The sequence below is a fragment of the Balaenoptera physalus genome (genome assembly GCF_965194825.1).
Source record: "Balaenoptera physalus genome assembly, chromosome: 20".
In the NCBI taxonomy this organism is placed as follows: domain Eukaryota; kingdom Metazoa; phylum Chordata; class Mammalia; order Artiodactyla; family Balaenopteridae; genus Balaenoptera; species Balaenoptera physalus.
Window position 1 is genome coordinate 51,244,935 of NC_138901.1, and position 22,688 is coordinate 51,267,622.

The window sequence follows — 22,688 nt, forward strand, 5'->3', positions numbered from 1 at the left end:
AAGTCTTTATTGAATTTGTTACAATATTTCTTTTAATATTTATTTATTTATTTGGTTACACCACGTCTTAGTTGCAGCAGGCAGGCTCCTTAGTTGCGACTCACGAGCTCCACAGTTGCAGCATGTGGGCTCCTTAGTTGTGGCATGCATGTGGGATTTAGTTCCCTGACCAGGGATCAAACCCAGGCCCCCTGCGTTGGGAGTGCAGAGTCTTATCCAGTGTGCCACCAGGGAAGTCCCAGTACATACATACATACATACGTACGTGTGTGGGGGGGTGTGTGTGTGTGTGTGTGTATTGTTTGCATTGGGTCTTCATTGCTGTCCGCGGGCTTTCTCTAGTTGTGTTGAGCAGGGGCTACTCTTCGTTGTGGTGCACAGGCTCCTCATTGCAGTGGCTTCTCTTATTGTGGAGCACAGGCTCTAGGCGTGCGTGCTTCCGCAGTTGCAGCACACGGGCTCAGCAGTTGCAGCACGCGGGCCCTAGAGTGCACATGCTTCAGTAGTTGTGGCTCGCAGGCTGTAGAGCACAGGCTCCATAGTTGTGGCACATGGGCTTAGCTACTCTGCAGCATGTGGGATCTTCTGGGACCAGGGATCAAACCCGTGTCCCCTGCATTGGCAGGCAGATTCTTAACCATTGCGCCACCAGGGAAGCCCCAGAATATATTTTATATGCATACATCTGGACTGACATATAGAGAAGTCTTTACCCCTCCCCCAAGATATATTAGTATTTATATTAAATGAGAGTACTTCTTCAAAAGAGAAAGATCTATTGTTAAAATAGAAGTGTAAAAACTGTACTTTTCAATATAACACCACCATTTTCCCCTCACACTGAGTTTTTCACTTTATCACATGACTATTATCTTAGAGACACTTTACAAAATAACTAAAAACCTCAAATAAGGATAATACTATAATAAAGAGAAAAGAATCACCGTCACAGAAAGCCATTCTGCACTAGAAGAGAACAGCAAAAGGAAGAGAACAAATATCTTGAAGTATTTTCCCAGTTGCTGAAGAAAAAACTTGTTTTTTGTTTTCTTTCGGTCGCACCGCACCACATGCGGGATCTCCGACCAGGGATCAACCCCGCACCCCCTGCAGTGAAAGCGTGGAGGCCTAACCACTGGACCACCAGGGAATGCCCCAGTGTCAAAAGTTTAAATTTTGGGAACATTTCCAAACACTGAAAGCTGGGATGTATGAAGGTGAATGTCTCTTGTACCATACACAGAAAAAATATTTGTGTTTTCTGGGTCAAAAGTGGGGAAGATAAGTACAGCAGCAAAGGAAAACCTGATGTTTGCATGGGTTGGGGTAGGGGGGTGGGGGAGTTCCCAAATGAATAAAAAGCAGAAAACCAGACTTGTGCCAGCAACAGTAGAGAATAACTAGATTGAGGACCAAAGGGAGAACTAAAAGGCTTAAGATGAAAGAGCTCAGGCTGGCCAGAGAGCTTAATGTGATGAATATCTCCCTTAAAATCTCAATACTTAGTTCTGAAGAGATACGGTTTAGAAATTAAGGAATGAAAAGAAGGAAATCCACCAGAGACTTAGTGTGCACAGAAGGGGGAAGTGTTATGCCCTTTAATGATTCATTCATATTGAGGCATGCCATGAAAGCAAAATATCCTTCATATAGCATGCACATATTTAACATACCAGCCAAAGGATGATCTTTAGAAAAGCTGGCATATAATTTTGAGACAGCTCTGCCTCCCCTAAGATTCTGGAAAGCAGAGAGGCCTGGATGTAATCTACTTAATATCTCACAATTGAAAGTACAAGAAACAGTAAACACGTTTTCAACCTTTTCTGAATTGTGATTGATAATTCTGTATTCCCAAAGGATAGGACAGGTGAGCTTGGGAACCAAATTATTCACCAAATTTCAGAGCCTTGACACAACAAAGGTTTCTTTCTCACTCAAATGTTTGTGAGAGTTCACCATCTTGGGGCTGTACAGTTCGGTACTTGAGGCTTCTCTAGTCAAGGAAGCAAGGGAAGAAACAGAAGAATCAGGAAAGGGTTGGTCACTGTCTCTGTTAAGTCCCCTACATACGAACCTTCAAGTTGTGAACTTTCAAAGATACGAACATGCGTTAGCATGTCCAATCACCTAAGTCAGTTCACCTTTCTGAAGTACACTGCCACGTGCATGCAACCTTTACAAGTGGTTGTGCTTTTGTGTACTTTACAGTACTGTATAGAGTACAATAGTATAGTGTCTTTATTTCAAGCTAGATCTGCAAGAGGATGACTTCACTGAACTCCTTGCGTGCAACATGAGGAGCTTACTAATGAAGACCTGATGGAATCGGAGACCCACAGAAAGGACGAAGAGAGACAAAAGAAGTAGTAACTGAAGAATCAAAGAGACTCACAATGTGGGAAATGGCAAGGAGATTTTACTTGAGGAGGCACTTTTAGTTTTTTGAGGCACAGGACCCAAACGTAGAACGGTACTGCAGCAGCCGTTCAGATTGCAATCCAGTCCTACCGTGTCATTTACGACGAGAAAAAAAGAGCTACTACCCAGACATGACTGGATCGTTTTTTCAAGAGGGCAGGTAGAATTGAATCCATCAAGGAACCAGAACCTGTGCCATCAACGTCAGGTGTGAGTGAAATTGCAGCTTGCCCTCTGTCTCCTATTGCTGATGATCCTTCAGCTCTACCATCTCCCACCTCCTCTCCCTCCTCCAGTCAGTAACTCTTCTTGCCTGTTCACTCGATGCCAGCCCTTGTATGCCAGCTGTTGTACTGCACTACTGTGCTCTTCAAGGTACTGTTTGTTTTATATATTATTTCTGTGAAAAGTATTATAAACCTACTACAGTACAGTACTATACAGCAAATTGTGTTAGTTGGGTGCCTAGGCTAACTTTGTTGGGCTTAGTAACAAATTGGACTTACAAACGCGCTCTCGGAACAGAACAAGTTCGTATGTAAGGGACTTACGTGTACACAGTTACACATACAATTTCTGCTCACATTTCACTGGCCAAACAGCTCACATGACCCTGCTGTTGCCCAAGTACAAGAAGTTGGAAGAAGGGGGGAGGGCGCACTATAGTGTCTCAATATAGCTTTAAAAAAAAAAAAAAACCCCAATGAAACCACACTAAGATTTATTTAAAAAAAAAAAAAAAAGGCTATCAAACCAGACATTACTTGTAAGATCACAGATACGCATAGGAATTATGGGCAATTAATTAACACAGACCACGAATTTTGTCTATGGTTAATGACAATTGAAGCAACAACTTAAAATGTCCCAAGCTGGACTTTCCTGGTGGCACAGTGGTTAAGAATCCACCTGCCAACGCAGGGGACACGGGTTCGAGCCCTGGTCCAGGAAGATCCCACATGCCGCGGAGCAACTAAGCCCATGTGCCACAACTATTGAAGCCCACATGCCTAGAGCCCGTGCTCCACAACAAGCCATCACAATGACAAGCCCGCCCACCGCAACAAAGAGTAGCCCCCACTCGCCGCAACTAGAGAAAGCCCGCACGCAGCAACAAAGACCCAATGCAGCCAAAAATAAATTAATTTTTAAAAACTCCAAAAAAAAAGAAATAAAAAAAATAAAATAAAATGTCCCAAGCTAAGTTTTGTTCCTGTATTTGATAACAAGAAATATGCAAGTTTGTTGGAGAAAATATTTCCAAGGTACTAAACCTAAGAGGAATTTACCATATGGATCTTCACGTAAAAAGGAAGTCACAGAAAATGTTTGACTAGATTTACACAAGATTGGGCTTCCCTGGTGGCGCAGTGGTTGAGAATCTGCCTGCTAATGCCGGGCACACGGGTTCGAGCCTTGGTCTGGGAGGATCCCACATGCCGCGGAGCGACTGGGCGCGTTAGCCACAACTGCTGAGCTTGCGTGTCTGGAGCCTGTGCTCCGCAACAAGACAGGCCACGATAGTGAGAGGCCCGCGCACCGCGATCAAGAGTGGCCCCCGCTTGCCGCAGCTGGAGAAAGCCCTGGCACAGAAACGAAGACCCAACATAGCAATCAATCAATCAATCAATAAAATAATAAAAAAAAAAAAAATAGATTTACACAAGAGAAGCAGTCTTCACGCAGATACTTCTGATCTCATGAAATCAATGAGAGCATTTCTACAGCAAGTTACCTATGTGAATGTCCAGGTGTTATGCTGCTTTCAGATGATCTGATGGACTTAGACAACCTCCAAAAAATGAGTGAAATTATCAGCTAAGCAAAATTTATACAACCACTAAACAATCAATTCATATGGATAACCCAATGACAATCACCATCCTGTCTTACAGATTTCTAAGAGAGTCGTATCTCTTGGTAGCAATGACTTAATATTTAGGAATATACAGGTAAGAACCAAATTTTTTCTAAAACTATGCATTTTCTCTGTCACACTGACGAATACTCCACTGGCACCAATAATTCTGTACCATAAAGCATGGAAAAGAAATTTGATTTGGACAATTTTAAGGGCAGGTATTGTCAGCTAATAAAAGAAATTCAATATGATCCCTACGGAACATGATTTTTGACAGAGCTATACTCTCATAAGCCCATCAGATTAAGCTGGTTACAAAACATTCTCAGAAAACTAACGTGACTTAAATTGGCTGTTGAACATTAAATCCCTGCCAAATTCGACAATTTAGTTTCATCACTAATAATTCACCTGTCTAAGTCTGCACAAAGTTTGTGATGCCATCACTTTAAAATGTTTTTTGCACTTGTATGAGTGTGCTTCCAAATCACTGAGTGCATGCAACAACACAATTTAAGATTTTACATTACTCAAAATTGTGAGTCAATCTATTAAAAAATTCTTAACTGGGAAATCCCCTGGTGGTCCAGTGGTTAGGAGTCAGTGCTTTCACTGCCGAGGGCCCACGTTCAATCCTGGCTGGGGAACTAAGATCCCACAAGCCATGCGGCGCAGCCAAAAAAAATAAATAAAAAAAATTCTTAACTACTTTAATTCCAACAGTAAATAATGTGGAAAGGATCTAAAAATACAGTTAAAAGCTGATGTTTGTAGCTTTAGGAGACTTATATCACATATTTTCCTAGAGAGAGAAAAAGCTATAGTAATCACTAGTTATACTTTGTTAAAACCAACAAAATATTGAGATGTATCTTACATATATTAATAAGACTTTTTTTTTAATTTTTATTTATTTATTTATTTATGGCTGTGTTGAGTCTCCGTTTCTGTGCGAGGGCTCTCTCTAGTTGTGGCAAGTGGGGGCCACTCTTCATCGCGGTGCACGGGCCTCTATCGTGGCCTCTCTTGTTGCGGAGCACAGGCTCCAGATGCGCAGGCTCAGTAATTGTGGCTCACGGGCCTAGCTGCTCTGCGGCATGTGGGATCTTCCCAGACCAGGGCTCGAACCCGTGTCCCCTTCATCAGCAGGCAGATTCTCAACCACTGCGTCACCAGGGAAGCCCCCAAGAAGACTTATTTTAAAAAGCAATCTGAGGGCTTCCCTGGTGGCGCAGTGGTTGAGAATCTGCCTGCTAATGCAGGGGACACGGGTTTGAGCCCTGGTCTGGGAAGATCCCACATGCGGTCTGGGACGATCCCACATGCCGCGGAGCAACTAAGCCCGTGAGCCACAACTACTGAGCCTGCGCGTCTGGAGCCTGTGCTCCGCAACAAGAGAGGCCGCGACAGTGAGAGACCCGCGCACCGCGATGAAGAGTGGCCCCCGCTTGCCACAACTAGAGAAAGCCCTCGCACAGAAACGAAGACCCAACACAGCCAAAAATAAATAAATAAATTTAAAAAAAAAAAAAAAGCAATCTGAGTAAACAGTTTGGCCAAGATTTGGAAGCCACTCCTGGGTTTTGTTTTGTTTTGTTTTTTATTTTTTACTTATTTTTGGCTGTGCTGGGTCTTTGTTGCGGCACATGCAGGCTTTCTCTAGTTGCAGTGTGCGGGCTTCTCATTGCAGTGGCTTCTCCTGTTGTGGAGCATGGGCCCTAAGCACGTGGGCTCAGTAGTTGCGGTGCATGGGCTCAGTAGTTGCAGCGCACAGGCTCTAGGATGCGCGGGCTTCAGTAGTTGTGGTGCACAGGCTTAGCTGCCCCACAGCACGTGGGATCTTCCCAGACCAGGGATTGAACCTGTATTGCCTGCATTGGCAAGCGGATTCTTAACCACTGTGCCACCAGGGAAGTCCCTGGGATTCTTCTTTAAGCAAAAGTTTAAATGGCTTAAAGTTGACAGAATAAATCTGACATCTAAATACACTTTGTGTTGAGTACTATATGAAATGAACAGGATGCTTAAAGTTGACAGAATAAATCTGACATCTAAATACACTTTGTGTTGAGTACTATATGAAATGAACAGGATGCTGAAACAAAACAGGAGATCTGGGAAGCCTCTCTAAAGAGGTCTTATATTTTATTCCAGTAACATTTTTACTATTCTTGTCATATCTACATATCACTTGTACCGTTACTAGGTGGACCAAAAGACACACACACTTTGGGAAATGGCATGGTACGAAACCACATTTATAGCCAGAATGATGCAGATTAGATTTTCATTCTGGCTTAGATATTCACTTACATGCTATTTGACCTATGTCACTTAACCTCTATGAACTTGTTTACTCACCTACAACTTGGAAGATACCCATCACACGAGAGTTAAAATGAGGTTGCATCGTAAACTCCCTGGCACATAATAGGAACTCAACAATATGTTAAAATCCTTTTCTTTGCTTGCCTCTTTTAAGACTTAACAAACAAACAGGAATCCAGGAAGATGTAAGCACTTAGAGAAGTGTTAACACTGTGCTTGAAGCAGTAATAAGCTAAATAAAGAACAGTGAACTTGGTCTTAATGGCATTTACAATGTTGAATCCTTTCCAAATGGTTTTCAATTCACTTTGCTCAGATCCACCACAGGAATCACTAACTATGGAAACTACAGCCTTACAAAATATGTTTCATAAATAGTAAGACTTGAAAGTTGAAATTACTCCTTGATCCATGGGCTGCAGAATGGATGTTGTGTTAGCAGGCATGAAAACAGCATTAATCTCATTGTACATCTCTTATCAGAGCTCTTGGGTGACCAGGTGCATTGTCAATGAGCAGCAATATTTTGAAAGGAATCTTTTTTTCTGAGCAGTAGATCTCAACAGTGGGCTTAAAATATTCAATAAACCATGTTGTAAACAGATGTGCTGTCATCCAGGCTTTGTTGTTCCATTTACAGAGCTCAGAGTAAATTTAGCATAATTTTTAAGGGCCCTAGGATTTTCAGAAATCAATAAATGTGGGGCTTCCCTGGGGGCGCAGTGGTTAAGAATTCGCCTGCCAGTGCAGTGGACATGGGTTCGAGCCCTGGTCTGGGAAGATCCCACATGCCGCAGAGCAACTAAGCCCAAGCACCACAACTACTGAGACCACACGCCTAGAGCCCGTGCTCCGCAACAAGAGAAGCCACTGCAATGAGAAGCCCGTGCACCGCAACAAAGAGTAGCCCCCACTCGTCGCAACTACAGAAAGCCCACACGCACCAACAAAGACCCAACGCAGCCAAAAATAAATAAATAAATAAAATAAATTTAAGAAAAAAAATCAATAAATGAGCATTGGCTTCAACTTCAAATCACCAGCTGCATTAGCACCTAATAAGAATGTCAGCCTGTCCTTTGACGCTTTTAAGCCAGGCCCTGACTTCTCTCTAGCTATGAAAGTCACAGATGGGATCTTTTTCCAGTAGAAGGCTATGAAACATATGCTTGACAATGGCTCTCAAAGTTCCTCCAGGGTCATTCAGTTACAGTTGCCCACAGGGGTAGTTAGCCTGATAATACACCTTTATTGACAATCTGCTGGCCCTCACTCCCCAACTGATGTTTCCTTCCCCAACAAAGTAAATCATTGGCTCCTGAATCTTTGCTTTAGGGTCCACTTCTAGGGAAACTCAAACTAAGACAAAGTTGCAGTTGAAGAACATAGTCTATAATCCTTGCTACAGGAAGTGTAGTCTACAGACTAGGAACATCAGACATCACCTGGGGGCTTAATGAAAAAGGAGAAATCCCAGGCACCATCACAACCCTCCTGTTATAATCTCTACTTAAAGAAGACCTCTGGGGGCTTCCCTGGTGGGGCAGTGGTTAAGAATCCGCCTGCCAATGCAGGGGACACGGGTTCGAGCCCTGGTCTGGGAAGATCCCACATGCTGCGGAGCAACTATGCCCATGCGTCACAGCTACTGAGCCTGCGCTCTAGAGCCCATGAACCACAACTACTGAGCCCACGTGCCACAACTACTGAAGCCCACACGCCTATAGCCCGTGCTCTGCAACAAGAGAAGACACCGCAATGAGAAGCCTGCACACCTCAACGAAGAGTAGACCCCGTTCGCCGCAACTAGAGAAAGCCCGCATGCAGCAACAAAGACCCAATGCACCATAAATATATTTTTTTAAAAAACACAATATGAAAATACAGAGGCAGATACAGGGAAAAGCGACAGAAATCAATAAACTACGTAAATGAAGGGAAAAAATAGTAAGAGGTCCACACTCAAAGTATGCAGCACCACTCAAAAATGAGTTAATTGATCCTTTTTTTTAAAAAACTGAACAAAAAACTATGCAATATTGCCACAGAATTTCCCATATTCTCCAACTCAGGGTCTCTGGCAATTCACTGCTGAAAAAACAGCTAAGACAGCCTCCAAGAAGGGAGCTCTACAAGGTCATCTAGTCAAACCTAGCTGTATACCCGGAGATATGTATTAAATTTGAGTACTGATCAAATGCCTTAATTTTTAATAAGCACCCTCACAGTGACTTAGTCAGGGCTTTGAGAAACGATCTATTCCCGTGTTTCTCAACCCTGGCTGCACAGTAAAATCCCTTGGGAAGGTTTTCTTCTTTAAAGGTAGACTGACATAGGTGAACAAACCAGACATTTTAAAAGTTTTTATGTTAGTCTGGTTGAAATGGTCCAATTTTTTTGAAAATAAATTTATTCATTTTTGGCTGCGTTGGGTCTTCGTTGCGGAGCACAGGCTCTAAGTATGCAGGCTTCAGTAGTTGTGGTATGCGGGCTCAGCAGTTGTGGCTCCTGGGCTCAGTAGTTGTGGCTCATGGGCTTAGCTGCTCCACAGCATGTGGGATCTTCCCAGACCAGGGATCGAACCCGTGTCTCCTGCATTGGCAGGCAGATTTTTAACCACTGCACCACCAGGGAAGTCCCCAATTTTTGTTTTAAAAAACCTTTTTTATATTCACAATGTTTTGTTGAAGGAAAAAGGCATGTGGCTGAATAACATATATAATGTGATTTCTATGAAAGAATGCAGTACATTATGTGTATATACTATAAATATGTATCTATCTTTAGGACACTTTTTTTTTTACATTAACATCTCTGAAACCCAGATTTCTCTTAGTCAGTGGCATGTCATGATGCATTTAGCATTCTTCTGTATTAGTGTGATGCATGTTATATCAATAACATTAGAGTCAGTAAAACAAGGTATGTTTGTGAATACATGCATTGGCACTTGAGCAAAGTTCTAAAAGTATATTCAAACTGTCAACAACAGTTACATCCGGCAGGTTGGAGTAGCTGTCAATATTTTTTATTTGATAGGGCTGTACTTGTTTAACTTTTTTATATTTAATTTTAGCTTCTGTAGTTAAAAAAAAGAATCGGGAAAATTGTGGACTTCCCTGGTGGTCCAGTGGTTAAGAATCTACCTTCCAATGCAGGGGATGCAGATTCGATCCCTGTTCCGGGGAACTAAGATCTCACATGCCGCAGGGCAACTACAGAGCCCGTGCACGCCACAACTAGAGAGAAGCCCGCACACTGCAATGAAAGATCCCACATGCCACAACTAAGACCTGACGCAGCCAAATATAAAATAAATATTTTTTTTAGAAAAGTGGGAGGGCTTCCCTGGTGGCACAGTGGTTAGGAATCATCTTGCCAACGCAGGGGACACGGGTTTGAGCCTTGGTCCGGGAAGATCCCACATGCCTCGGAGCAACTAAGCCCGTGTGCCACAGCTACTGAGCCTGAGCGTCTAGAGCCTCTGCTCCGCAACAAGACAGGCCGCGACAGTGAGAGACAGAGAGAGCCACAACTACTGAGCCCATGTGCCACAACTACTGAAGTCCGTGCTCCTAGAGCCCGTGCTCCGCAACAAGAGAAGCCACCGCAATGGGAAACCTGCGCATCACAACGAAGAGCAGCCCCTGCTCGCCGCAACTAGAGAAAGCCCACAAGCAGCAACGAAGACCCAATGCAGCCAAAAATAAATAAATAAGAAATTACAAAGTGGTATTTTTCTTCTACTCAATACTGTTTAATCTATTCCTTTTTTTCTATAAATTTATTTATTTATTTATTTATGGCTGTGTTGGGTCTTCATTGCTGCATGTGGGCTTTCTCTAGTTGCGGGGAGCAGGGGCTACTCTTCGTTGTGGTGCGCGGGCTTCTTATTGCGGTTGCTTCTCTTGTTGTGGAGCACGGGGCCTAGGCGCGCAGGCTTCAGTAGATGCAGCACGCGAGCTCAGTGGTCATGGCTCGCGGGCTCTAGAGCGCAGGCTCAGTAGTTGTAGCACACGGGCTTAGTTGCTCCATGCCATGTGGGATCTTCCCAGACCAGGGCTCAAACCCGTGTCCCCTGCATTGGCAGGAGGATTCTTAACCACTGTGCCCCCAGGGAAGCCCCATAATCTCTCTATTCCTTGATTAAATAAAATAACATGTGAACATCTTCAATGGCCATGTGAAAAAGCCAGGGGGTTTAGGAATAAGCACTAGTTAAGATTTCAAAGCTAGAAACAAAGAATCTCACAAGGCATAAGGGGAAAGCAGAAAGACAACAGTAATTTAAAATATAAAACAGTAAGAAAAATTCCGCATTAATAAATGGGATTCTACTGGTTACACTTAAGGAACCATATTAATACTACATAATCTAATAAATCCAAACATTTTCTTACAACTGCATTTTACCAACTGCAAAGTATAATACTGAGACCAACTCTCCTCTGGAAAGAACAATGAGGGTAGCAGCCTTGTACATTCTCTTTATCCTGACAACTAGCAAAAAAGGATGAAATTCCATTCATGTTATTCGGGAGAAAAAACAGTATTTTATGCAGCACCTTTTCTCCAAAATGATCAAAGTATCTGGGGTCCCTATGTCACACAGTTCCAAGAGAAGTTTATCATGCCAAAGTGACCCTGAAAGTGCTGCATTAAAAGAATTGCAAATACAGCAAATTTGAATCCATTATTGTGAGAAAAGAAAAAAAAAAAAAAGCAGAGAACAGACCTACAAAGTGAAAATAGGTCAACTCAAGTAAGGTAAGTAAAAAAGCTAAACCAGCCTCTGAGGGAAAGTATTCGTGCACAGTCCCTCATTAATCCTGGTGCTTCCTTAAAAGCTTGATGCCTTTTGGGGTATACTGAAGCCTCATCTTCCAGGCCTTCCAACCACAACTTAACATTACGTTAAATCATATAAAATGATCATTTTTGTAGGTCAAAAATGGCTGAGGGCTTCCCTGGTGGTGCAGTGGTTGAGAATCCGCCTGCCAGTGCAGGGGACATGGGTTGGAGCCCTGGTCTGGGAAGATCCCACATGCCGCGGAGCAACTGGGCCCGTGAGCCACAACTACTGAGCCTGCGCGTCTGGAGCCTGTGCTCCGCAACAAGAGAGGCCGCGACACTGAGAGGCCCGCGCGCCGCGATGAAGAGTGGCCCCCACTTGCCGCAACTAGAGAAAGCGCTCGCACAGAAACGAAGACCCAACACAGCCATAAATAAATAAAAATAAATAAATAAAGTACCTACTCTGTAGGGTTGTTTTTGAGGATTGAGAGAATGTGAAGCACCTGGAATAGTTTTTAATAAATAGCAGATGGTACTGTTACAGGGTTTTATTATCACAGAGTCAATGAAAATAATTTTTTGAGAAAACTTTTGTTTGTTAATACCACTTAACACTAGTAGTCAATAAAGAAAGAATTTGATATGGGACAGGGACCAGCACCAGGTATAATGCCTTACATTGTACCAAACACCACTGCTGTTACTAATTCAAATTAACTCTTAATCACACATACTAACAGAAAAGTAATTCTAAAAGCATTTACACATTCACTGCAAAATAAGCCCCTTGAACAGACCTTTTGTCTGTTTTGTTTACTGGTGCATCCCAAGTTGTCTAGAACAGTGCCTGGTACATACTCTGAATACTAAGGCTTTTCAAAACACAATAATCTTGACACTCAAATATGTACCATTTTTCTTCTTCATGCACCAGCCTAAACAGAGGAGCCTCTCACTCTAAAATTAACTCATACTTTCCCTTAAAAAAGAGTAAAACAATTTTTAGCCTTGGGAATTCCCTGGTGGTCCAGTGGTTCGGACTCCACGCTTTCACTGCTGAGGGCCCAGGTTCGATCCATAGTTGGGGAACTAAGATAGCACAAGCTGCACAGCCGGCCAAAAAAAAAAAAAGTCTAGCCTTAAAAAAATTTTAGGGCTTCCCTGGTGGGGCAGTGGTTAAGAATCCGCCTGCCAATGCAGGGGACACGGGTTCAAGCCCTGGTCCAGGAAGATCCCGCATGCCGCGGAGCAACTAAGCCCGTGTGCCACAACTACTGAGCCTGCGCTCTAGAGCCCGCGAGCCACAACTACTGAGCCCGAGTGCCAGAACTACTGAAGCCCACGTGCCTAGAGCCCATGCTCTGCAACAAGAGAAGCCACTGCAATGAGAAGCCCATGCAGTGCAACGAAGAGTAGCCCCTGCTCGCCACAACTAGAGAAAGCCCGCATGCAGTAACGAAGACCCAACGCAACGAAAAATAAATAAATAAATTTAAAAAGAAAAAAGGAAGAACGACATACCAGGGACTTCCCTGGCGGTCCAATGGTTAGGACTCCGCGCTTCCACTTCAGGGGGCGCAAGTTCCATCCTTGGTCAGGGAACTAAGATCCTGTATGCCACAAGGTGCAGCCAAAAAATCAAGTACTACATACCTCAACATGGCCAAAGTATAGGTTATACTGCTTGGGAATAAATTTGGACAACCTTCATCCTCTGGATATGCAATTTTACAGATGAGTTAAGATTAAGGACTTTGTTTTGAGAACTAACCTTTATGCAAATGTAACTTGCACACTAAACCCATGAGAATACACTTGCTCAGAATAACTCAAAAAAGGTACGTTATCCTCTAATATGAATGTAGATCAACAGCAAAAACATTTACTTCATCTCCGACAATGGGTAAGAGGAAGTTTTCACAATTAATACTACTACCTGATAATTATACTTTGCAGTTTACAAAACCCCACAACTTCATAACCACCCTTGAAATTAGCAAGCAAGGTAGATATCATTAACCCCCAATCTACAGATGAGGAATCCAGATGATTCCAAGGCCTTTGCACTACATTACATCCACCAAAGTATGAGTCATTTTTTTTTTAAGTATTCTGACTTCCTAACAAGCAAATTTAACAAGGTAACTATTTATTTATTATAAATTTATTTATTTATTTTTGGCTGTATTGGGTCTTCGTTGCGCGTGCCAGCTTTCTCTAGGTGCGGTGAGCGGGGGCTACTCTTCGTTGAGGTGCCCAGGTTTCTCATTGCGGTGGCTTCTCCTTGCGGAGCACGGGCTCTAGACGCGCGGGCTTCAGTGGTTATGGCACACGGGCTCAGTAGTGGTGGCTCGCAGGCTCTAGAACGCAGGCTCAGTGGTTGTGGCGCACGGGCTTAGCTGCTCCGCGGCATGTGGGATCTTCCCGGACCAGGGCTCGAACCTGTGTCCCCTGCACTGGCAGGCGGATTCTTAACCACTGCGCCACCAGGGAAGTCCAGAAGTCATTAATTCTTATTCATAGTAACGTGTCTCCTCCAAATTTTTATATGTGAAGAAAAGGGCTTAATACATTTTATATTGCTTTAGCTAGATAAAATCCTGTCCTGATCACAAATGAAGCCTACCAATGACAGATCTGCCCAGCTACTATGATGGATCGATCACTGGAAGCAGGGCAATAAATTCAAGATTAAATTTCAAAAAGATAAACCAGCATCATGATCATACGTTTTCTAAACTATTCAGGATTCAGTGTTCTAAACATAATGATCATAACAAGACGTGGGTGAGACTTTAAAAATATTATTTGGAAAGTTCTAAACTTAAGACAGACCCTGCTGCTAAGGGTCTGCACCTAAGTCAAGTATTTTTAAACACAGATCTAGCTCAAGGTAAACATACATAAAACCAACATACTTGGCTTTGACACTATCAGTCTGATTGACTAGTTAGTATGCCAGTAAGCTCTATTTTCAGCAACTACTGTATTCTTGACGTTTCCAGCTCCCATTTGGGGGAAAGGGGAGTGAGAGGACGAAAGCTTTCACTTGGCCTTTGATCTGTCTTATGTTCTGCCAAATAATAACTTCATTTGAAAGAAAAAAACCAATATTCTGGGGATTCAGATCTAAGATATCTTGGTGGTAGAGGGATGGACAGAGCCTAGGAAACTTTCTAAATGAGACAACTAGTAGCTTAAGTAGGACGACCATAGGGCAAGTTTGTAGTTTCAGCACCATTATGAATTGGCACCCCTTCATTTCAAGGTATCCTGACTTGAATAAATTATGATGACCCTTCTATTATTATGGCAGCTGTTATTACAACTTAGTAAACTTAAACGAGCTTCTGAAATTGTTCCTAGGAGAGTGACTTGCATGAATATTTAGTTAATGAGCTCAAAGTAATGTTATCTTGGCAAACCAATTTGTCAACTGGGATGTATCTGTATTTAACTGTATCAAACTGTTAACTGACCATTTCAAAAACCGTGAAAACAATCTTGTTTCTGTTCCCCACTACCCCTTAATAGATTCTTCTTGACAGCTAGCTAGGCTACTATTTGGAACACTTGAGAATCATTTGCCAACCTCCCTGCCCCGCAAATTTTTATAACTATATCATTAAGGGCTGCATTCATTAAGACTAAGGTAAGGGGCAGAAAAGTTTTAGAAGTACTTTACAGAAATTTATGGCATTAAGTAATATCCCAATATAGAAATTGTGATAAAGCAAAAAACCTAAATATAAACACACTCTGAGACTACCTAAAATTCATCACTCTAACTTCATTCACTGTGCCTTGTTTTTGAAAGAAAACAAGAGGTTTCTTTAGACAAGTATGAAGATATCTTATCTATTTACAATGGATATGAGTCAAGTCATAAATACCAAAACATATTATGTGAAGTAACTGCTAAAAAAATAAGTATACCCCTCCTCCCACAAGGCACCATCTGATTTAGTTACACATGGGTCTTTTGTGAGTGGCTCAGGAGAAATAAGAGTACCAGTCTAAAGGTCATCAGACAGACAAGTTCTGGCTTTGCCATATACTTGCCAACTAATCATGTGATACAGGAAAATTAAAAAAAAAAAAAAAAAAAAAATCACTAAATCTTCTCAAATTCACTTTCCTGAACCATAAAATGGAATTAACATTACCTACTTCAATATCACATGAAATAAGTAAAAAATTTTCTGAAAGTGGTCTGTGAAATGTGAAGTTCTATATAAATATGAAATTATATAACATAAAGTTTAAAATTTTAACCTTTATCCTATGCCTGTCATTACTGTTTAAATACACTTTACTTAAATATAAGGCTAAAAAATTGCTGGAAAATCAGCCTTACAGCCCTTTAAAAAAAAATAAAATCATGCTTTCAGATCAGCTTCTTCAAGTATTTGAAACTCATTTGTAAAATTAGATACATTAATTCACTGTGCTGAAATTTCACTTGCTATACCAGGTTAAAGTCAAGAAATTTTTAAGATATTTCATATTCCCTTGACCAAGCTATAAAACAATTATGAAAAGCCTGCTTATTCGTATGGACTTTCAGTGGGTTAGCTTGTACTTAATGAATCCAAAATTTGCTCAGTTTAGTATCTGTGTTCTTCCCCATACTAGAATTCAAAGGTGAAAAGGGTGCCTAGAACTGTCCACAGTAAGAATTTACCCCATCACCACCTCAAATTGCAATGATTCATGATTTCATTATATTCTATAGTTTTGTAAGCCAACAAAATACACTGAATAATACATTGTGTATATGCACAAAAGTATACACAAAAGAGCATCTACCTTAAATACAAAGACCAAAAGCTACTTGTAGGAGGAATTTTTTAATTGCATTATCCAACTCTGCTTATGTTTAGGTAGGAGAAAAGAAATGTATTCAATAAAGTTAACTCCATTAACTGAAATAGCAATTAATTTCAGCATTAAGTGAAATAGCAACAATAAAAATTATTACTGGCCTATAGTCAAAGAACTGATAATTAACCTGTGCTTTTAAACTCATTACTAAAGTCAATTTACTCTCATCCATTTTTTTTTTTCCTAACAAGATGTATATTAAGGAGCTAATTCAAAACTCCTTGTGGGGGTGGGTGCCCCCCACCCCTCACTGACTACCAAAATAAGCCAGAGATGAGGCTCTGGTGTCTTAAAAGGACAGCTCTCAAGTGACACAGAACAGATGCATTCCTGGTGTTGCGTTCACAGACTGAATCAAACACGACCATCAAAATGTTACCCCTACCTCATGTGGAGCTAATCATCACATGGAGAAGAAAAGTGAAAAAAGGCCAAAACCAGCACTACCCCACAACCCAAATGTAGCTTATGCTGACCGCTCTATTCTCAAAAAATGTAGAAACTACTCATTTTCCCCCCTCTATATTCCCCACTTTCCCATACTAATATGGTTCATATACATGAGAAGTTAAGACTTCAGAAATGCTAAGAGATGATGGGCTTGCTTAATATGGTTATGAATAATATAAAAACCATCCCTTAGACTACTGTTGTTACATGATAAGATGCTAGATTTGATCTTCAAAGTGAACAGTCCTAGCCCCAAACTTCAATATTTCCCATCTGCAACACCAAACTGTCCTTTTCCTGAACACAGCTTAGCTCGTCCTCCAGTACCATTAAATAATCTGCATCAATTGATTCCAATTCCCCAGGACAAAGTTAAATGATGCCACAAAAAAGTTTAAGTACTAGGTTCAACATAACATGCAAGATAAAAGCTAAAGGTACTGCCAACAACAAGGAAAAAAGTCAATATGTATATCCAACTACACCAAACCAAATCATCAAAAGCACTCTTCACCTTCCCCATACCTGATAAATTGTTTGGCAACTATAACTATGGGGTCATTTTTTTGTGACCACAAACAAAACTGAATTATTGCACCCAATAAAGGAGTGGACAAAGGTAGAGGATGATTCCTAATGACTATTTTCCTCTTCTTCCTTTCCAATGAATCCCTCCCAATTTTGTGCCCAAAGGTCACAAGAGATCCTCTCCACCTGGGAGATCCTATATACCCCCCACCCTTAGATCCTGAAGGACAACCCTCATGTTTAAACAACGGTAAGGATGTGGCTCTATAGTCCTGTGTTGAATAACCAATTAAGCCTTTGGTCAAAAATCCTCAACACCCAATTCCAAAAATATGATTTTCACACTAAACTGTCACTTACTTGGAAGCTACAATCACAAGCTTCCAAATCAGTTTTTAAAACAAGTTCTTAAAAAAACCTTCCTCCATGTCCTTTTTGGTGATCACAGCAGGTTTACTCAAAGCCTAAATCCCTACAGAACAAAAAACATTCAAATACAATTTAGAGTTTCTTCCCAAGGGCACTGGTAGATTAAGAGGGGAACCTATTTGGGGCAGGAGAGGGGAAGAAGAAAACAACTTCCATTACAAGCACACCTACATTTGTTTGACTTTTAAACGCTGAAATAAAGACAAGTCTGACCTTGAGCTGTATTTCCCCATCTTATTCCCCTCCCCCTCCCAACAGAAATCTTGTTCAATACAAACGGCAATTTAAGGATTTACAAAACGAAATTTAGTGATCTTTCCTGAATTTGAGTTCGAGGTCTTTTCTCCTAATTTTCAAATTCCTGAATCCTAATGTATGATGACACACTGGGACTAGCCCTGAGGCTATTCACATGACTAAACAGGCATTCAAGGAAAGCAAGGTTCCCACACAGCATGTTGAAAAATAAATGGTTTAATGAAGAAAAATCTAAAGATCACTGACACTTGATTCCAACCATGTCTCACCCCACAACAGCATTAAAAACACAAAAAGCATACATATGATTTTTTGTTTTGATAATACTAGTTTAACGGATGTGGGGGTAATTCAAATACCTAGGTCCAAAATGGGGGGAGGGAGGGACCCAGGCCGGGAGGGGCAATTTAAAAAAGCACCAGTTTGGGACTGAGCAAACAGACACAATGGCCACTTCGATAAAGTTCTGAAAAATGACTATAGCACCTTTAGGGACAAAGGAGCAATGAACAAAGAAGAACTGTTCGAATCTGTACATAAAGCCGTCTATTAAAATTGGAGAAAAGAAAACAGGATCTGCTGGGATCCCTTATGTTCTTAATACAAAAACCCAAGTCTCTGCTGAGTGCTTTGGGATAAGTGAATATCCCCAGTGAAGTACCAACACGCATTCCAAGACAGGGGAGTCAACCAAAATAGTTACTACACGTTATATGAAAAAACTTTATTTTTCAACAGGTCCTTCCATCTGTCATAACGCTGCGTGTGAACAGGAAAGTCATCATTTTTAAATACCGGTAGACTGAAGCACAGGCATGGAAAAGAGACTAAGAGTCATGATCTCCTTGTTTCCTGTTCAATGTTCTATCCAGCAGAACCCACAACTTATGGAGCCAGAAAATGATTACAGAAACTTCGAGCTCTCTGGGATAAGTCTGAGGACAGGGAGCGTGAAAGAGATTTTTCTAGACCTCCCTAGAAAAAGGCGAGGTTGAACGGAAAGCCTAAAAAACCCCGCTACAAGGTGTGCCGGCCTACGGGAAGGAAATCCGACCATAGCATCTCAGCTGGCCTCCGCCCAAGGATGAACTGCAGTGATTCCCACTCTCTCCCCCCTTCCCCCACCCTCATCCAAGACGGCCCCCCACCACAAGCCCAGAGAAGCCCTCCGCTCGCAAGGGTTCTCCTTTGTGAGACTCCACAGCCGCCGCCCCACTTTGGGCCTCCGGGGAAAAGCCACCGCCCCCACCCGCCATATTTCCCTGAAAGGCGCCCGCGCTACAGCGCCCAGTCGCCACTCTCCCCCATGTGGCGGGTGTTTCTTCCCTCATCACGCCACCAAATTGTTCACCACATCCCAAAACCGGCCCAGAAACTCCCCTGGGGATTCCTCGCCCGGAGACAGCACCCGCCATCTCCTCCCCCGCCCCCGCCCCGGGACTCGCCCTCCCCCCAGCCGCCATTTTACAACCAACTCCTCCACCCTATGGCCTTGGTCTCCTCGGCTCGCGAATGTCTACAGCTGAGGACTCCGAAAGGGTCAAATTCCTGAGCCTTGAGCCTCCTACCGCTCCGGGAGCCCAGAGGCCATTTCCTGCTTCCCGAATCCACGTCCCCGGGCCAGGCTTGGAGATGATGCCGCCATTTTGTCTCCTGCTCCCGGCCTCTGTGGGCGGCGGCATAGGGTCCGAGAATTCCAGCCCCCCGTTGCCCCGCCAACTCACCGTCGTATCGCTCAGCCTGCTCGGCCAGCTTCGCCTGGTACACCAGATCCTCCCGATCATCCATAGCGGCAGCGGCTCCGGCAGGGTCTGCGCGACGGATGGAAGCGGATAGCGTCTCCAACTCTCAGCCTCTCGCTCCGCGCCCGGGCAGCAAAAATGGCGGCGCCTCAATCCGGGACTTCCGCCTGCGCACGCGGACAACTGCTCAGCTCTATGGCAACCGCTCCCTGGCAACTGGCGCGGGGGGCGGGTCCGCGAGCTAAGCGCCCGAAGAGGCTGTAACCAGCAAGACGCCCCTCCTCCGTGGGCTCAGCGGCTGCTCTAGGCGGGAACTGCGACTGCGGGGAGGGAGAGCGCCACGAGGGAGCGAGGGAGGCCGGGTGAGGCCAGCTTGGATCGCTCCAGGAGAGAGTGAGCAGGAGAGCCTGGACTGCGGACTGAGAAACGAGAGGCTGTAACGGTTTTTGAAATGGCAAGCCTTCCTCTCTGAAACCACCTTCTCTCCCATTGCCCCGTTTTCTCAGCCAAGCCCAGTCTTGGCCCTTATTCAGACCCGTTTAACTCCGGGATAAAGAGTTGGGCCCTGCTGTAGTTCATAGGGGAAGGAAGGCTGCAGTTTTCACACTTCACCTTCGCACTTTGCAATCTTTTCCTGTTCCTCTCCCGCAGCCTCCTTTTCCCCTTTAGGCCCACCATGGGTAGGAACAGGGAAGTTCTTAGAGGAGCCTGGTCTGGAGTGCAAGGTGCAGAAGAGTAGGTCCAAGATCAGATTGAGATCCAGGAGGCAGGAATGGGAAAGGACCTGGTCTGTTTTGCTTCCCAATGGATTCGCAGCACCTTGTACTCAATACAGTATGTGCTGCAAGACTAAAGCTCAGGTAATTAAAGCATATGCCGTGTGGTAAAGTCTGCAATAAATGTGGAATAAAAAGCTTGGAACAAAATTATGAGGAGCCCTGGATGGCAAGCTGAGAAGTTTGCACCTTATTCAGTGGATGCAAGGAAGCTATTGTTTGATGATTTTGCGAGGAGGATGACACCATCATAGTTATTCTTTAAAAAGATTATAAATATTGTATAGCAGTAATTAAAGAGCAGCATGAATTATCAGGTTATTACAATAATACAGGCAAAAGGTAATAGAATAGCAGTGAAAATGTGAAAGAAAGGACAAATAGGAATAGTATTACAGAGGGAAACCACAACAGTTTGCAGCTAATCAGATGTGAAGACCTTGTGAAGGGAAAAAAATTAAAATTGACCTTCAATCTTCCCACCCTGAGTCACTGGGATAATGAGTGGCAGTACCATTAACAACAACAAAAAAAGGAATGCTAGGAAAATTTGCTGACGGAATGCAGAGAAAAACGTGAGTTCCTTTTATCACATGTTGGTTCTAAGGTTCTCACATATCACTAAAGTAGAAATAACAGGCATGGAATTGGAAAAGGGGACTGGCATTCCAAGCTGGAGGGAGGCTGCAATGGAAGCAGCTAGAGAATGTGTGGAGGTAGGAGGACAAACAAAACCTTGGAGAATACTTACTTTCAAGTGATAGGAGAAAGCAGAAGAGCCAGCAAAGTTTGGCTCCTTAAGCCCCTTCACACTTTTAATACATCTTATCAAATGTCAATGATGAATGACTAAGAATCAAAAGATCTGGGTTCTAGCCCTAATTCTATAACTAAACAAATGTGTGACCTTCAGAAAGTCATTTCACCTCTGAGCTTCATGTTCATCTGTAAAGTTAACTGGAGACCATATGTTAGGCCACAAAACAAGTCTTAATCTTAAAAGATTGAAATCATACAAAGTGTCTTTTCTTGTCACAATGGAATGAAGTTGGAAATCAATAAGAGAAGGAGAACTAGGAAAATCTGAAGATATGTGGAAATTAAATAACACTCTTAACTAACTGATGGGTCAAAGAAGAAATCACAAGGGAAATTAGAAAATACCTTGAAATGAATAAAAATGAAAATATACTATACCAAAAATTATGAGATGCAGCAAAAATCCTGCTAAGGGAAATTTATAGCTGTAAATGTCTACATTAAAAAAGAAGGGGACTTCCCTGGTGGCACAGTGGTTAGGAACCCACCTACCAACACAGGGGACATGGGTTCGATCCCTGGTCCGGGAAAATCCCACATGCTGCAGAGCAACTAAGCCTGTGCACCGCAACTACTGAGCCTGCACTCTAGAGCCCACAAGCCACAACTACTGAGCCCGTGTGCCACAACTATTGAGCCCACATGCTGCAACTACTGAAGCCCACGCACTTAGAGTCCCTGCTCCGCAACAAGAGAAGCCACAGCAAAAGACCGCGCACCGCAACGAAGAGTAGCCCCCGCTCGCCACAACTAGAGGAAGCCCACGCACAGCAATAAAGACTCAACGCAAACAAACAAAAAAATGTTAAAAAAAATTTTTTTAAAAAGCAGAAGGATCTTGCAGGTTGGGGCAGCCTGAGTCTTTGGTCCTACACCCATATGTTTCAAAGCTTTATTAAAAATATTTGGATCCCCGTGAAGCCCTACTATACACAAACTTACCAAGAGGTTTGGGTAGGAATGGGGTTGATGGGCTTCATTTATAAAATCAGAAATACTGATAAAAGAAGTAAAGCTTTGAAAGCTTCAAGTCCTGCGCCTGCTCATGGTCATCATTAACCAGCTTTACTTGGAACGTCGGTCTGGCTGTAGATTTCAGCAAGCTGTGTCAGATGGGAACCTGCCACTGACCTGCTGGCATGAATAAATGTACCTGGTGAGATCCACACTGCCTACATGGGTGTTCCTCCCTCAGCCCCCATGCCCATCGTGCTCTGCGTAGATCTCTGTGATGCAGTGGGTACAGTCAGAGTCTCTGAGCCGTCTCATCCTTAGAAAACCTGAGGGAGTGAGGAGTAAATACCTCGATTAGCACGTAGGAGTTGGGGATCAGATCTAAGCACTCACACTTCCGGTGTTCAATAAATATTTGTTAAGGGGGGGGGATAAATTGGGAAT

The 22,688-nt window shown here is 42.9% G+C and overlaps 1 protein-coding gene and 1 pseudogene across 3 annotated transcripts in view; one reads left to right on the plus strand and one right to left on the minus strand.

Moving 5' to 3' along the window:
- Positions 1-19,855, minus strand: part of YWHAE (tyrosine 3-monooxygenase/tryptophan 5-monooxygenase activation protein epsilon) — a 40,042-nt gene extending 20,187 nt beyond the window's left edge. For both annotated transcript variants that reach the window (XM_082443623.1, XM_082443624.1), the window contains exon 1: positions 19,678-19,855. In XM_082443623.1, coding sequence (XP_082299749.1) covers positions 19,678-19,741 — 64 coding nt within the window. In that variant the 5' untranslated portion in view covers positions 19,742-19,855. The remainder of the gene's footprint in view (positions 1-19,677) is intronic.
- A 265-nt stretch (positions 19,856-20,120) lies between these two features.
- On the plus strand, positions 20,121-22,569 carry LOC309651165 (ATP synthase subunit ATP5MJ, mitochondrial pseudogene; annotated as a pseudogene). Its single transcript has one exon. The product of its transcript is annotated as an ATP synthase subunit ATP5MJ, mitochondrial pseudogene (transcript).
- The last annotated feature ends 119 nt before the right edge of the window (positions 22,570-22,688 follow it).